Genomic DNA, 18,300 nt, shown 5'->3' on the forward strand with positions numbered 1-18,300 from the left:
TAACAAAGTGCTATTTTTAGCCTTTCATGCCTTCCAAGTGTTCTAGCAAACATTTGCTGCAACAGCATTGGCATTAGTATTGAAAGCTGAAGCATGGGTAGAAAATGCCACGCCCATTCACTGACACCAATCACTGAAATGTTTTTGTCACTGTTGGTGCAAATGTGTTTGACTGTGTGCTGCAGCAACCGCATTGAGGAACAAGAAAGAAAAATGTCATGGATCAAAGGGAGGCAATTTCAGCAGATAAGAATGTGTTATCACGCACATTCACACACCCACACACACACACTGAGATTTCTGAAGCATACTAATTCCCTATGCGTTAAACATCATTAGCTGCACTGGGTTATTAAACAGAACTTCACAATATAATATCATTATCAATAAGGAAATGTCAGATTTGGGCTTTCTACCGTTAAAAAGAGCCAACCAATGCATTTTGTGGAGCTAGTTCCAACTGGGTTCAATTTCCTCTTGAATTAGAGTGTTTCATTAAAAGCCACAATCACACATACGCAGTGTAAATAAAGCATTACATTGCTATTCGATTTGAACATTAGCAGTAATTACACCGTTCAAATTTTAATAAACAACTGGTAGTGTATTTGAAACAACATCACAAAGAGAAAGAAAGTTTCCTAAAAAATCTAAGGATATTAACAAATCTGTTCATCCAGGCTATAAAAGGATAAATAATAAATTTTGTAAAAATATATTGTACACCTCTTGCACAAACAATGAAGCACAAATGAAAAGGAAATACTCCTATTGGCATCCAGTCCGTTAAAATGTCCACTAGATTTGTTTTGCGAGCATGTTCAACCTCTTTCGGTAAACAGCTTGAGTTAGCGTGAGATAACATTCTAATAAGAAACTACTCCCACTAGAACCAACTGAAAATTGGATTATTAAAAAAACACTGCCAGTAAGCACAAAACCATTAATAATGACTCTGAGAATCAAAATTAGCTCCCTTCTCAAAGAAACCATTCAGTCATTTTGATGATTTGCTTCTAAATACATGAAATAGGTTTGAAATGCCGAAAAAATGGACACAAGTTGAGAATTACTGAGTGCTGAATACCGGAGTTATAGCCAGAGACTGGTTGCCCTGGTTGCCACAAGGCAAATGAGTTAAAGAATGAAGAATTTAAGATATTTGCACCATGGGATAGAATCACAAGTGATAGATATTAGGGTCCTCATGCCATCGCTTTGACTGACGGCTACTGATGGCTCTCTGCCAAGAAGACAAATGAAGTGCTCAATCCATAAGAGTGAAGCTATTACCCATCTGGAAGTTGTTTATTTTCACCCTTTTCTCATCTCCGGACCCTATTACGTGTGTGGATCACGTTATTTGGTGAATCGTCAGTTAGGTGACTAAGTCCAAGTGAAAACGTGACATTCTGAATGCCATGCTCTTGCATGAACTAAGGATTTGTTCATGCTTCTCTCGCTTTTTTTTTTAAATACATATTTATTTTAATTCGATTCAACCATACGATTCACCAGGATCTCATGACCCGATGAGAAAGAGTTTTATTTCAAATGTAACTCTGACTGTGATGACATTCCTCTTCTCCAATGTAAAGTTGTGCGGGATAACATGATTTGCAGTCAAGTGTTTCCTGTGCTATTTTTTTACTGCTTTCATTTTAGCCTCACTTTCTTTTCATGACACCTTTTATTGCTACAGAACTCTGAAACTGGAATTTCTCTCAGGCGCAATAAAGTTTCTGGCAGGATTCCCATGAAAAAATACCTAACAATCAGATTGCATCCTATTTAAAATAAATAAGAATAAACCAAAAGTTAGAAAAAAATGTGACCTAGCACATTAAATGAGTTGGAAGTAACACAGGTTGCAGTTTCACTTTCCTTTTTTTTTAACTTGAAATTTCCTCAAGCATAAATCAATCATGTATTTATTGAAATTTATTTTATTAAATAAGACGTGGAAAAAAATGGTCAAAATAGTTTTCCTCATCTTTAGTCTTCTGTCCGATTTAAAGTATACAAAACTGTGCCACCAAAATGGAGCAAAATCATTTCACTTCCTCTAATAAGATAACAACATTATACAACCGAAGGTAATTAAACCGACTCTTTAACACAATTACATTAGGTTGCTTATCTGCATTGAAACAGATTGAAAGGTCGTTGCTGTGTACTTTAACATCAATATTGATACTCCTGTGACTCTTCAATAAACACAAATGTATCATCGGCCATGCTGTTTGGAAAGACAACGCCATGTTGTGTCTTCGCCGGGTACGCGTCGCAGTGTGCGAGTGTGTAAGCATGGCAAGCAGCCTGGCATACCACATTAGGTGACTAATGAGGCAGACAGACAATACAGCCCCATCGCAATAGTATGTGTCATGATAAATTATTTGGGTGTCATTAATAACAAGTAATGTGCAGGCTAACCCCCAAACACAGCTCTTTGTCAGTAGACGGATGACAGTGACATTGATTACCACGGCAGGGCTTGCTGTAAGTGATACATCCAGCTATAGATACGCTGGGTACGCGCCGATCATTTGGAAAAATTTGTCACTCAAATTGAGTTAGCAGCTACAACTTCCCTGGCTTGTCCTTACTGGAAGCTGGTGGGGAAATGTGTACGTACAAGGTTGGTGGGGAAACAATGTTATAAAAATGTTTTGAGTGGCTCCAATAAGTTGTTGATTAGTCAAAGGACACTATAAGCAGTGATGTCATCATAATTAAGTGATGTTTTTCTTTAAAAGGACACAAGGCCTTAGACAAGAGAGAAGGAATGATTAACGGTAAACACTAAACCTTTTAAACCTCTGCAAGCAAAAAAAAAAAAAAAAATCAGACAAAGGTATTCTCACTTTGTTTTTAAAAGTTAACTTAGTCACACATGTAAAAGAGTTGGACATACGAACCGTAAACAAAAAAGTTATGTGGAACTCTGCCTCTGCTTCATTGGCACAATAAACCGAAAATAAGCTTTCAATCTATGTGTTTTTGTTTTAAGGGTACGCCTCTTCTTTTGATCAAAATCACAGAATCAAACAACGTGTGGGCAAGGTTTGGCAGCAATAGTGATGATTGTGCGTTGGGAGCACTTAGCTGTAGGTGGAATGATCCATGGCAGGTGTCAGAGACTGCCAACCCTCCCAAGAGGTTGCATGTCTGCCTAAACTACTGCTGCTAAGCAATCAAGAGTGCCACCAGTCATACCGAGTCGCCTGTTCCAGCAGGTTCTCAAAATATATTGGATTATTTACACTAAACATGAGACATAGATAAGATATAAGGGATTGTAGAAAAAAATACGACCCAATAATTAGGTCTGACAAGGGAATTGTTAAATGAATTTTCTGCCACTGACTGCTATTTTTAAATAATGTCCATTTTCTGTTTATTATTTCCCTTCTTCTTTGGATAATTTACTGAATGTGGACAAAAAAAGTAACTATTTGCATATGGTAGTGGTGCTTTCTTGTCTACAGTCATAAAAATGTCACATCGGATTATTTGGTCATGTGAAAGCAATTTCCTTTTTTAATTCCACTTGACTGAACTGCTAATATAAAAGGATATAAAGCTAAGGGACAAAATCAATATGGCATGGCTACCAGGAACAAATCAATTTAGATATTGCCTTTACCATCTCTTTGAACAAAACTATGGCTACGGTTCCAATATTTGGACATTTAATTCAAAATCCATAAACAAAATCACAGGGGATGAGAAGCCTTGGGGGTGACGTAACAACCAAATAGGTCAGTATCCTTTTCCCTACTAAGCTTCCACAAGCACTTTGCACAAGTGTGTGTGTGCAGGTTTCCCAGAGAGCATGATTGATTAAGCAGGCGAGCTATCGGAGTTGGACAATTGAGCGTGAGAGTGAGAAGTGATATCTATCATCCTGAAGGCTCATGCCCGAGCTCGCCACTAGATAAATGGATCCAAACGAGCGTGTGCATGTATGTGTTAGAATTGTGGTCATCCGGGGGTGAGTGTCAAGAAGTCACGGAAACGCTACCAATCGTACGTGGAAACAACTAAAACATCAACGAAAAAAAGAAGAGTCCGACAGAATGTCTTTCTATTGTATTAATGATTTTTAAGGGAGACAATGCGAACTAGGAGATGAGATTTTGCTCCCTCGTCTTACGAATGAGTTATTTTAAATAAGTAGTCTTGTGATCGGGTTGTCCGACTCAGACTTTTTGCGAGAGAGACATCGTTGTTCCTCTTGAATGCGTTTAATTGAATTGAAATCTATGAAGCTTTGACAAAACACTTAAGAGCAAAGATCTGCCATCTTCTTTTGAGTAATGATAAGTTACCTAACCTTGCACGGCTTGTCCAAAATCTTGAGTATAGATTATTCTATAAGGCAACATGATTAATTGCATTTCCTCAAGAACGTAGACTCTTGAGGAGGGTGAAAAGGCATTATGCCAACAAGAAGGAGATTGAATTCATATTGTAAAATTATTTGTGACATCTGACCTTAAGCTATTGGCATTTTTCTGCACGCCGCCCTGTTAGGCAGCAGGAGTTAAAGATTAGAGTTGACCAGGAGAATCAACTGGAGGAGGAAAGAAGACTAAACACGGACTGGGAAGCCAAAGGAGACAAAACTAAGCTGTGTCAAAGTGATAACAATCAATACTATGTTACAACGTGGAAAGTAAAGACAGTTCCTACGGTCAAACTACTTCAGGCAAGGTAGTCATTTCTTGTTGGCTTTAAAATGGGGTTTGATCAGTATATCCTGTATAGTCATTTTGGAATACAGTCATAAGAGAACTCTGGGAGAATGGACAACTATGCAGACAAGCTTTCATGTTCAATCCACCGAAGGAGAATTCTGATTAGTCACTCATTTTTGCTGTAGAGGCTCCAGTACCAAGAGTGCAATATAAACGGCACAGAGAAGAGACAGCTGGTGACACCTATCTGCGCCTTGTCCTTCTCCCTCTGACCACCAGCAGTGTGCTCGGGCTACGTGCGAAAGACACTTTCCGACTGTCACCCTTTCTCTCCTTCTCGCTTCCTTGGCGATTTCGCACTTTGCTTGTTATGCCGTTTTCTTGCCTCTTATGTCTTCTTGCCCTCTCGTTTCACCTCCGTTTCCTTCAAGGCCTTTCATTTTTACCACACTTTTCCTCCATCTGTCTCTTTCTCTTCTACCGTCTTATGCTCACAGGTGCAAAATATCTCGCAGCTGCTTGGAGTACTACAGCGGCAGCCGTTTATTGCCATGGAAGCGGATACAAATACTAGCTTCATATTATCTGGTACTTGTCCAGTAAGCGGGAGGCCAAACTTAGTAATTCCACTCGAAATAGTACCTCAGTGCCTACTCTTAAAATGTATGGCAAACTACATGTAGTACGTCATTTTTATGAAAATTATTTTGCAGTACAATCACCTTGAAGAAATGTCTATAAATATTGGAAAAGCCTGATTCAACCCAGTGACTGGCATAGAGTCACACAATTAGCATATCAAAACCAAGTAGTCAAGTCGTTCATGCACAAAAGCTTGCATATAAAATGAGCCTGCCGCTAACAAATATTAAACTGCATAAACAAATGCTGAGGCCAACTCACACAGTGGAAAAAAATAAGTGGGGAAAAACACTCAAATACAATTTACGTCTGGGCTGTTTGAAAATATTTTTGATGTGCTTTTAAGTTCGTAAACTCCACTGGCATATGGTATTGTTTGGCATGACGAAATTAAATAGGAACAAGTTGAACCTTACCTTAGGGGAAAAATAAGGATTTTCTGGAAAGCTTAATAATTCATACTTTTGGGGGGTTTCTGTTCAAAATGTTGCAGTGGCTCTGCAAATTTTAAAATTTGAAATAATCAATACTACTACAAAAAAAGTAACTTTCACCATATCATCTGTATGGTAAAAAAAAGTAGGTATAAATGTATGTATTGAATGTGTGATGTACTATTCAAAATTTCCCTTTAAAATCCTATTTTGGTGAATTTGTGAGTTCTCAATGTTTTTGTTTCTCTTTTAGTCGGGGCCTAGTGTACTTTCATAAATAAAACAAATTGCTGATATGAACATTTCCAAATACGACAAACTGTAAAATTCCAACATCTTCCCTATTTACTCACCTTCATCCACTATTCAGCACTATTACAAAAATCAATCTCACACCAGTTTTAAAATATCAAAAATAAAATTGTGTATTTTCTCCTACCGTCTTTGCGGTACAGGTTGATCTCCACTTTCCTCTCTTCTGACCCGAGCAGGGCCTGAGCCATCTGAGCGATGGCAAGGCGTTTGGTTTCGGGTCCGTAGAGAAAGTTACACGTGCACGGCTTCTGCATGATCTCAGCTCGTGAGTAACCACACATATGACAGAAGCCATCGTTGCAGAAGATAATGGCGCAGTTCTCCACTCTGGCATTGGCAATGACGAACTTCCGACCTGAAGACAAATAGGGTGGTTAAAGTTGGGCAGAATGGAGGGGAAAATAAAGACGCTCTGAGGAATTGAAAGACTACAGATGTAGTAATAACAGGAAGGAACAAATGATTTGTGGAGTCGAGCTAGAGGAGATGAGCTGTTCAGAGATTGAAGGTGATTGGAAGAATTTTATCAGCCCAAGGTCTGTAGTTAAACTGAGACTAAAAATATCATGGTAAAAACTGAGCCTATCATAACCCATCCTGTGCTTTACAATATGTCACTCTAATGATAAACGATTCCATATAACATGCTAATAAATTGTGAGATTCAGAGGAAGAAGGAATCCGTAGACACTTCAGTTTCCAAGTATTCCTTTTTTGCAGCAGGCAGTCTTTAACAAGGCTCCATTTCAAGGTTAAATATGTCTATTACAATGACGAAAACTTATTGAAAGCATCGACTAAGATTTGGCAGCTGATGATTGCAACTGCAGGAATTCATTTACTCATAAAAATACACAATATTTTGTCAGAGAACATGAAGCCATTAGAAGCACAGCGCTTGCAAGATAAATAACATTTCGTATCATTTGCAATCCATTTTAGGCAATCTTCGCGAAGACAAATGCTAGTAGATTATTTTCAAGGACTGCAAGTTCATTTTGTTCCTGTTATTGCTCTAACCTGGAATGCAATTCCTCAGATCTTGACCACAATAAACCTCCTGCAACTCATCCCAATCTCAGAGTATCGTTAAAACTAACTTGGCTTGGTATAGATAAGTAATATTTTTCCAGTCAGGCCATGATTTTCACGCAACCGACCCTCAGTATCTTGACAAAACAAAAGCTAAAATGAGCGAGGCAGAAACCGAACGTTATTCAATTCGCAGTATATTTGGACATTTTTTTCTGCATCTCCAGGCACACGATTGAGCCGGCTGCCATCTCTTTCTTGAACATCAACATAGTTTATCAAAAACGCACATTCTGGATTCAACAGGCCGTTCTCACAGGAGACGTACATAAGTGATGGAAAGCCTGTTCACATATTCATGGAAACAGTGAAGATCCGTTATGTGGTGTGCTTGATAGCGCCCTCCATGAATTAGCGGCAACGGCGGTCCTGGAGGGCTCATAAAACTTGATAGGTTTGTCTTGCTGCAATGAGCACTTGGTAATCCAATGGCAGAAATGCGAAAGCATGTTTATGTGAAGCATATAGTACATTTCACGTTTCTGACTGTGTGCTCTTTAGTCATTGATAATGGCCTTGAAGCAAAATGAGGTTATTTTACGCTCAGTAAGAGACCTCGATTCAATTTTATACGTTCTGGCTTGTTTTGACAGATTGCGTAATGATGCACAGGAAACGATTGAATCAAATGGAATTGAGGTTGGGTAAAAAAAAATCAATCTTTTTTATGAGTCAAAATGGAAGTTGGAACAGAATGTGTGTTTTTTTTTTTTTTATCCTTGGTCTTTCCGGATAAACGGAAGAGAAGATGAATAGATGAGTATTTTGTTTCTCTTCTCCCAAGATAAGAATTAAGATAGCTCTATCAAGACATAGTTTTCAAAATGTGATGTGAGTCAGCTGGGAAAGGCTTGCTCCTTTTGGTACTCGACAAAAATGATGGAAAATTTACTTATGGATACGTTTTGAATCCAACGCCGATATTCACATCACCCTTTCATGTAGTAAACATTAAAGGTGATGCGGATTCACATTTTTTCATTTAAAAGCACAACCAATTTTCTGAGCACACATCTATGCTCACATTAGGCTACTACAAAATCAACCCGGATATTTTGACAGGACTAGTGCACAAAAATCAACATTTTTTTGTCAATCCGTTTTATTTTTTGCTATTAATGACATCAATGGCAGCTCCACTGGCAGCTTTCTCTGCAATTTCTCTCTAATGAGCTTTTGAAGCCCAGAGTGGGCTGATACAGAGACTGATTAAAGACTCACTGGTGTTCGGGAGGAAAACACCTTTTAATATTCACACACACACACACACACACACACATGTAGACACACACACGTATAAATGGATGCTATGTGTAAATGCACGCATGGGTACAAAGCAACTTAGATTCTCACACGTGTTTCAAAGGAGACTCGCCAACGCAGACTGAATAATTCACTAAGAACCAGACTTTAAGGACTTCTCTGCAGTCTGCCAGTTAGCGGGCGTTCAGGCTGTGTTTCTGTGTGCGTGGGTGAGTGTGTAACCGTGAGTGTTGTTGTGTTTGCTTGGAATCTCCCAGAGTACACCGCGTAGGCGGATGAGGAGGGAAGCCCATTTGCTAGAGGCACAAGTCCACACGGCGACCGCTCATTGCACAGACGGCGAGATAAAAGGGAGAGAGAGACAGAGTGGAAGAACTGTAATATTAGACGGAGCACAAGGAGAATTAGCATAGGGAGTAGAAAAGGGGTGCTTGTTTCAGCTCCCACTTCAACAAACTAGGCTATTGCCATGGCAACTGAAGATTTGACATTGCTAAACTTCTTAACTCAATGGGCTTTTAGAAAATGGTGTCCAGTGTTGGTGGCAAAAAAAAAGCAATTTATACTCTGGTAGTTTCAACAAATATGCTGTTCTTGGCTAGGAAATTGAAGGACCCTCTACCAAAAATGTTGCAATAATACAATACATCTGCTTTTAGCTGCATCAGATTTTTGTTGCGGCCATGGAAATCAAGGCTAATGGTTAAAATACACCCACAATTTTGCACTCACCAAACTATATTTCAACAATGAGGCTATGATAGACCACAAAGTGAGCAAATTGGGGTTGGACAACATCCTGAAATTGATTTATTACGACCTTTGAGCTACCATGTTGTTTTCGCAAAGTATTTTACAGACTATAATCCTCTACTTTTTTCACCTGCAGTTCATATTACATTTATTTGTATGTGTGACTTTTGTTGTATAGAACGCATTAAAAGAATGTGAACAAAATAGCAATAAAAACAGATTTCTTGGTGGTCGCAATTAATAGTTCGGCTGTTAGAGTATTTCTTTTTACGGGAATCCAACATTTTACTAGGATCTTTTTTTAACTCAAGGTTAACAACTGAAAAGATAAACACTCGTGTAATCAGCAAGTTACTTTCAACGGAACATAGCACACAGGCCCAATCCTCCTACTGTCATTAACTGTGATAATCCCATAATCATAGCAATCCTTAATAGGCTTGTTCGCTCAAAAGTGTCTCAGTCTACATTGTGTACAGCATCTCCTTCTGTTTTTAATGAGGTTTGCCAGATTTATGCAAATGAGCACTAATCCAAAGGCGCCTTTGGACTTTGGGGTTTTATAGTTCGTTAGCTGACCTTTTCTGTGACACTTTTAAGGCGGCAGAGCAGTTCGAGGAGCATGAAAAGGAATTCTGAACAGGTGAAATATATTCAGCATGTGAATACATTTGATTTATGAATGACTTGGAAAGGAGGGCAAGTAAAAGAAGACAAAGCAGGGATTCACTAGCTTGTTCTGAAATGACAAAAAATTGGACGTTCCTTTGAATTGAATTAGTAACTTGAATATTTAAAGGCTTTGGAAAACCTCTTGTTACGTCTTTTCTCTTGCCTTAAGAATAATTTGAAGGAAATGCTACATTTAGGATTAGGATAGGATTAACAAATTAATTCGCAAATCGATTCATGTATTTTGGGAGCGACACCCTTACTAATTAGTTTTATATTTTCGATGCTGGAAAAAAAATCCCCCCTTTAACACAGCATTGCTTATTATATTAGAAGTATTTTAACAAAGCACAATTGCTGAATCCCAGCTCAGCTATTATTTCAACTAACCATGTAAAGTTTTGCAGGAGTGCTTACGTTTGATGTTTTATGATACATTCTCGTAAGAAGCACTTGCTCTAACAAGCAGAATGTCAGTAAGGAAACGGATCAGTGGGTGATGTATTTTAAGATCTGAGAAAAACAATCAATTCGCCTTCTCGGACAGATAAAAAAGGTTTTTTTTTACATAAACTGGTTTGAGGGGCTTCTCAGCATCTAACGTTCCATCTCTAACGGGCGCAAAAATGCGTCCCCTTTTAATTAAATAACAAAAATCGAGCAAGTTATGATGATGAAATAACAGTGCAATCACAGAACACTTGGGATCTGATTTACTGCATTGATTCTCCTTTTTTTTGAGCAATTTTGTATTGAACAAAGATTTCAGCCTGCCTTCTTAGTAGTTCTGAAACGGCCGATGCACCAAAGTGTTCATGTGAGCAGAATCAGATTCAGAATGTTCAAATGGAGGGTTGAGGAAAGAGTAACCATGACAACAAGTAGACTAAGCCTGAAAGAAAGAGAAAAAAAAAAGTTCAGGTAGTGGGGTCAGCTGCTCAATATTTTTTTTCTGTTATAGAGATGTGAAACCCTCAGGTTGAAAAGAACCCCCGTGACATACTAGAACACCAAATTTTAAATAGAATTATTCCTCAACAGTTTGATGCTGACAAATTTGACTTTGGATTAGAGGAGGATGAACGGCAGGAAGACTAAAGAATACGAGGAGGGAGCGTTTACACAATCCACAAATTTACGAGTGTCTGTGCACGCGGACTGGAAAAGCAGGAGAAGCAAATAGAGTGCATTCTAAACCTAACTCCATTGTCACCATTGCTCACTAGGTCAGGTTAAACAGATGGAGCAGAGTAATGAACCTAACCACCAGGGAAACCTCTCGCTTCTGCATGTATTATTGCAATAAAGTACAAAAGCCACATATTTCTTCATTTAAAATTGTGTCAAATCTGCATTCATTAAACCACTTTGCAGTTCCATTCCATTTCAATTTGTGGAGATCATTTGAGAACAGATTTATTCATTAAAAATCCGTGTGTGCAGTTGATATGTTTGTTGCATGCACTCAGCAACTGTGCTTCCATGTCTTTTCACAGGGCCGGCCAGCCGGGGGAGGCATCTCTGCCTCCGCCTCCCCCAAGCGGGAACATGAAGGACTCTGGCATTATGCAACTCATTGCCGAGCTCATCAAAGTACAATGAAGCAGAAATGCGTCAGATTCAAACACTCTGGTGGACAACCTGCTGTTGTTGGTAAAGCGCACTCACAAATATGGCAGGAATAAGATGCTTTGCCAACAAATGTACAGCATTTACACTTAATAGTGAATAGCGGCTTCCCACAGCAGCATGAGGGGGAAAAAATTGATGTTTTGTCTACTCCAGGAAAATATTTTGCAATATCCACGTTCGGTAAAATTGAGCATGACCTGTCAGGTGTTTTTCCAGTTGGAAAAAAAAGTGGTATTTTTCCAGTTTATCAAGTCTGAAGCGAATTTTACAAAATGCTATACCGTTCAGGTAAAGTTTTGTCATAGCATGAAGTTACAATACACAATACACTGTTGTAAGAACACGTGCGCGTGTGTGTGTGTGTGTGTGTGTGTGTGTGTGTGTGTGTGTGTGTGGTAACAGAAAAAGAGACAGTGGGAGGTTGTGTGGGTGGGGGTGACGAGGGGGACCGTTGCCATGGCGATGGAAGAGTGCGCGTGTGTGTGTGTACTTTAAGCTGTCGAATGGTAACATCCTCCAGGGAGGACGGTGGATTCTAGCAATGTAATTGGCCAATGTCCTTCTCTAAGGAGCATAACAAATAACTTAAAACCCCAAAAGGTTGCTGTGGCCTAACATGGAGGTCATAAATGTTGTTCGTTGTTGTGGTACAGTTGCAGTTCCCCGCTTTGTGTAGATAAAGCACCATAATCAAAAGGTACAGTCAGCAGAGAGCGTACGACGTCATAAGTTAGTTTCTGGATTCATTGCACTTAGAGTGTATCATATACAGCATATTTAGTAATTTAGTTATTTTTCTAAGTGCAAAAATATATATTTTTTAAACACACATTTTGATCGCTGCTGGAAGTTATTAATATTACACTTTTTGTCTTCTTTATTCCCCTTTGATAGTCAGTACAACATAACATCAAATAATGCTCTCATGATTTGCAGTGCAATCAAATGTGGAGACAGATGCCCATAAAATACTACTAGCAAAATATCGGCTTAGTCTGAATCAAAGCATGCAGAAGACGACGATGCAACGGTAACGATTGCAAACATGAATTATGCATACTCAGTCAATGGCTTGGTATAAATAAAGAACGTAACCTCAGGGCTAAGCCATTGATTACACAATGATCCCTTAAAATACGATTCAAGAACATCATGAACAGGGGGCCAAATGAACTTTTTGGACCCAACACTTTGTTTCGTTTGATTTTAGAAAGCCAAGAACAGGTTAACACACTATCCAAGCCTTCCGACAAGCCAAACGTCAGCAGAAGTATTGCAGGCGCACTTTCCAATAATTGTCCACTTAACAAGAAGAAGAATGAATAAGCCGCTCCCAAGGACAGTGATAAACTGTTTGATTACAACGCCCCGAGTACTCCCATTCATGTCAAGGAAATTCATTATCAAAAGTGAGTAGTCTTTGATCACTTTGGCTCATGTTGTCTTTAGAGTCTTGAGAAATTAAATGGGCAAAATTTCCCTGCAAATGAAATAAAGTTGGAATTCTGTTTATAGTTCCATGTATTTGTGCAAAGCCCTTGCTGCTAATTATGGATATTTTCATGGAAGCAAACATTACTCTGCCCATTGATTTTCCCCCCAGCAAATATGTCAATGAATGCATGCAAAATAGCTTTGACCTCTTGCTCGTGTCTGCCGAATAATCCAATAAACTGCTATTTCCTGACAGGACATGCTTAAGAGCCACTGTACCCTTGACCTGCTTGATTCCGTGACCGGACGTTTGGTCGCCCGGACGTTTGGTTGCCCGGACGTTTGGTCGCCCAGACGTTTGGTCGCCCGGGTGAATATAATTTTGAGAGCTGGTTTCAACAGTAGATATTTAGATATTAAACTCTCTCTCTCTCTCATGAATATAATTTTGAGAGCTGGTTTCAACAGTAAACTCTGTCATGTTGTCAAACGGCGACCAAACGTCCGGGCGACCAAACGTCCGGGCGACCAAGCGTCCGGGCGACCAAACGTCCGGCGACCAAACGTCCGAGTACCGCTTGATTCATATGCAGTATGCAGCATACTCTATACTTTTGATGTCAGTATGACAACACAATTGGCAGATTATTGCCCAAATAATATGAATGATGATGCCCTATTGGATTGAATCCAATTTTATCAACACTACTGTCAACTTTTCCCTGTAGAGTGAACATAAAATAAATGAACGTCCATACTTTGTCTGATTTGCGAGAAGTATAACAAGATGCTCAAACAGTTTTGCCTGTAGTTTTTAACCATTTTTTAACCCACACACGATATACACAGTATACTCTATCTGGCACATGGTGAAAACACAGGTCTTTCTCCTTAATCATAGCTCTCCAAGGTTGACTATTAAGCATCCACAGTGTGCAATTCTAGGACATTATTTCACAAGCACAACACCACCGTGGAAATAAATTAGTCTGCCATGTCCGTTGGAGCGTGGAGATTGCTTTCCTCTCCTGACTCATTCCCACCTGCCTTGGTCCCCGTCATGAATAGCATGACAACCACAATTGCTTTGCTTGTGATTGTCACCTGGATATGCTTTATCACACCGGCATGTTTATAAAGAGCCATCAAAGAAGAAAATCCTAAACCGGTAGACTTCAATCAAGTTACAGGGAACTGGAACCTGTCCCAGCTGACTTGAAATGTGACGTGGAGTACAGCATAGACTGGTCGCTAGTTAATTTAATGGGCGCATATCGACAAAGTTTTAGATTCAATTATTTACTTTGTCTAATTTACTTTTTTAGTGCAATGGAAGCCAGAGCACACAGAGAAAACTACTTAGGCATGGAAAGAACATCTCATTCCTACACAGAGATATTCAACTAAGATTCAAAAATTTCTGAAAATTGTGTGTTCATCCAAGAAATTGTTTTTTGTAGAGTCAGAGCCAGAGCCTCAACTTTCCTAATTTGAATGGTTGCCATCAACATTTTTAAATGTGTTAAATTCATGAATATGAAGTAGTACATTGGGAAAGCGTTTCACGTTCGAGTTTGATTTATTTAATAAAAGGGACAATACATATTAATGCGAGTCTCCCTGCTACTTCAACACCTTCGTCTTCCAAACATATCCGTTTAGTTTAATTATGAACTCAAATTTCTCCTATCATGTGATTGTGAGTCATCTGTCTAGTTCAAGTTAGACATAAGCAATTTAGATGACGGTCGATCAACATTACAACTGAAGATTAAATAGTTCCTATGGGGAATGGCGTATTCAAACAACTCTGACCGCAAGACAAATACACAAATCAAACAACTTCATAGCACCTATCATACAAATAAATGCCACACAATGCAAATAAAAACAAAAACACCGCCTTTTGGATCTAATGGGACACTGACAACCTCCAGCCCTCACCAAGAAGTAGTTTTAACATCGAATTAGCTGAAAAATGTCCTCTGAAATACATCTTCTCCACCACATTCATTAGCATGCTTTATCAGGCAAACTAAAAGACCTTCTATAAACCATTTTAGAATTATTGGGGAGGAAATGAGTCAGTGAGAGAACATTTGGAAACAACTGATATATGGTTATGGACCTCTCAGATGCACATTTTGCTCGCCATAAATAATCATCCCACCCGGTCGTGAAGGTGCAACCTTCCGCTCGCTTCAACAGATGTAAATCTGTGATGAAGACACGCTGGGAGAAACGCACTCGGTGTAATGCCGTGTTCCAGAAAGTGAGAAAATATGTTCACCTTTATGGAGGGGAGGCAAAAAAAAGTGAGGATTAATGTTGAGTTCTCACTTTCAAGGTCTGCTATTCACCTTGTGTTTTCTGTTGCTCTTTACGCTTACACCAGGCTCAGAAAACATCATTAGAAAAAGTATGTACATTTAGCTCAGGGCATGGCGCATAAGAGAAAATACATCCGACAGTGCCAATCAAAACCTTGTCAAGACAGATCCAGCTCTTGTATTGGGGCTCATTTGATTATTCATGATGTACACTGTGAGGGTTGACAGCATTTGAATTAAATCTCCACTCACTTATGCCCCTTTTTTTAAAGGAAATCTGGCACGAAATAATGCAATCAATCTGGCAAAACAAGGCAGTAACAACACCCTCCCCTTCATCATGCCCTGGGGTGAATTTCCAGAGAAATTGTGCCATTGTTGACCAATGAGGCTCGTTTGAAGTCCGCTCACACAGTCACGAGGGGGGGGGGGGGGGGGGGGGGGGCATGAATGATTCGCATCAAAGATACAGGAGGGGGTGAGGGTACATGGGTAGACTGCAGTCTGGTTACACATTATGCAATAAGGACACCTTTTGAGCTCCATGATTATGGGCACTATGAAAAATGAAGTTGTAAATGATTAAATATATAGCGATAGATATTTTTGTTTTGTTTCATTTCATTGGGAAAATCTTTACTGCTTGTCCAATTAACAAAAGATAAATCATCCTTGCCCAAAATAAGCGGCTAGCTGGCAGAGACTCTACAAATTAACCACACCCCTTGCACTGCTAATCAATATAGCAAAAGTAATGTTATTGTTTTTTTTTAAAGATTAACATAAAATATACACACTGGTTTTATGCACCTTAGTCTACTTATGCGAATGAAAATGTTATGGGCATATTGTGACAATTAATTAATGTTTTGATTAATCTATGCAGAAAAGCTAAGGACAGCCATTCAAGTTTATTTTCTCGATATCAAAGTTAACTAGTTTGGCACTAACTAGGTTAATGTTAAATGCTTCTTTAGGCCTAATACAATTTTGCCTTGCATGTGACCCAAGGATCTGACGAGAGAGCAAAAGTACTAAAGTATATGGATTTTAAAGTGTACCTCATTATCTGCCATATACTTTTGTGTCCTTTTTTAATCAAAATAATGTATAAACAATACTCCTGATGGCAAAATACAAAGCATTGCAAGGTTAGTCATTTTACTAGTACACTAAATTGTTCTATTAGTACTAAGCGTATATGAGAATATGGATCTTAAACTGGATTTTTTTAAAGTATTTTTTAAGGGCTTGCCTTAGAACCAAATACATGGGAGTAACTTTTCATAGCTAAAATACAAAAAAATACAAATTAATATTGAAATATTCAACTAGGGGAAAAAAATAGTAGTTCAAATTCTGTTGTAAATTGAATAGCAATCAGATACAGTAGTTATGACTTTGCCTATGATGTAATGCTAACCAAAATGCATGTGTTTTTTTTAACGTGGTAATTATGAAGACTATTATTAGATATAAATTGAATTGGGACTCACTTTGACTGTCGAATTTCCTGATGATGGTGTCCAGGAAGGTGTTCTGAGGAGCCACATGGCCTCTCCGGACCGGCATCTTCGATGAAGTGGCCCCAGGACTTTATCAGGACTTTAAAAAGATTAAAAAAAATAAAACTACTTACAAGGAGACCCTGAAGGCTTGACCCAGTCAGGGTAACAAGTCCCTGGGAGTCCTTGGGAGTCCCCTCTCCCCAGGTATTACAGAGAAAGTTCTGTCCTTCCCCAGAAAAACGCGCATCTAATGTGAGGCGTTCACTGCCTACTGTTTGCAATACGGGGAAGCGACGGTGTCTGGTTCAGTCCCCACCTTTTCCTTGCTTTGGTACTGATGGAGAGGGAGGGGGGCGTTTGTCAGGTGATGTGTTCTCCTCTCACTGGAGATCAGCCACGAGAGTCCACTCATGGCGCACGACGAAGCGTTCCTGGGAGGACAACCGAGGGAGCTTGGCTGCGAGCCTCGTGGTGCTTGGAGCCATGGAGGGGTGCCGCCTTTGTTTCTCTTCTCATTCCACTTCTTCTTGGATCAGATCCGCTAAAAAACATGAAAAACCCACCCCGATCAGGACTTTGGAGGAGCTTTGTTTAGCTGGATTGCTCATCCTCCTCGTGCGATTTCCTCTTTCGGTGTGCGCTTTTTTGGCCGCATGCTTTCGGCTCCACAGCTGCGCCTCTTTAACACATTAAGCCTCGATCACCACTTTCCGCTGATATGGGTAATAATAATAAAAAGTTCAGATTCTTCCAAGATCCGAATACGCGTTCGATACTCAGTACACGTGGAGTCAATATAGGAGACGTGGAGTTTTCTCTCAATGCGGTTAGGACAGCGGACGTTCGCGTTTTTGTGGTCAAATGAGCGGACGCTCAAAATAGAGCGCTCAAGTAATCCAAGCATTACGGTAAACCCATTCAAAACAGAAGACTGGCAATCCCCCTGAACAACAGGCGTCTGTTTTATTAGTATGCATTTTTGTGATACTGTAAATAAAGGTTTTGTCAAGGTTGCACTTGTGCTTCTTTTTTTGTATTGTAAATAAAGTTTTTTTTCCATAATTTCCTTGCAAGGTGGGTCAATCCTAGTAGCAGACCTCACTGATTACTCACATACTAAAAACATGCAATTTCACAGGTTAAATGTAAATAAAAAAGGAATATAAAGGTGCTATTTTTGAGGGCTGTTAACTGCCTCGCCAGTTTTGAATGGGTTTACCGTAATGTTTGGATTACGTGGACGTTGTATTTTGAGCATCCGCTCATTTGACTACGAAAACACGGACGTCCCCTGGTTTGCCCGCAGTTTTTCACCCTACGCTTGTGAAATTGGGAAAAAAAATGAAGGAGAAAGGTACACCTTGCTGTGGAAATCGCTGTACGTGGAAATTTGAAATACATAATTAAAATTCGACGTTTTTCATGCATTGTCTTAATTTCCCCCTTTAACTGTGATCTTAACGCACAAAACTGACTTACTATACTAAATATAGATGATAATTCAGTATTTTTTAATAAACAA

At 39.2% G+C, this 18,300-nt stretch overlaps 1 protein-coding gene across 1 annotated transcript in view; it reads right to left on the reverse strand.

Moving 5' to 3' along the window:
• kcnh2b (potassium voltage-gated channel, subfamily H (eag-related), member 2b) overlaps nucleotides 1-17,584 on the reverse strand; it is a 94,077-nt gene extending 76,493 nt beyond the window's left edge. Inside the window, exons 1-2 of the mRNA XM_077624632.1 lie at nucleotides 16,767-17,584; nucleotides 6,219-6,449 (exon numbers count right to left, since the gene is read on the reverse strand). Of these exons, the coding sequence (XP_077480758.1) occupies nucleotides 6,219-6,449; nucleotides 16,767-16,842 (307 nt within the window). The 5' untranslated portion in view covers nucleotides 16,843-17,584. The remainder of the gene's footprint in view (nucleotides 1-6,218; nucleotides 6,450-16,766) is intronic.
• Between the last annotated feature and the right edge of the window lie 716 nt (nucleotides 17,585-18,300).

This window comes from Stigmatopora argus, chromosome 17 (genome assembly GCF_051989625.1).
Source record: "Stigmatopora argus isolate UIUO_Sarg chromosome 17, RoL_Sarg_1.0, whole genome shotgun sequence".
Classification (NCBI taxonomy): Eukaryota; Metazoa; Chordata; class Actinopteri; order Syngnathiformes; family Syngnathidae; genus Stigmatopora; species Stigmatopora argus.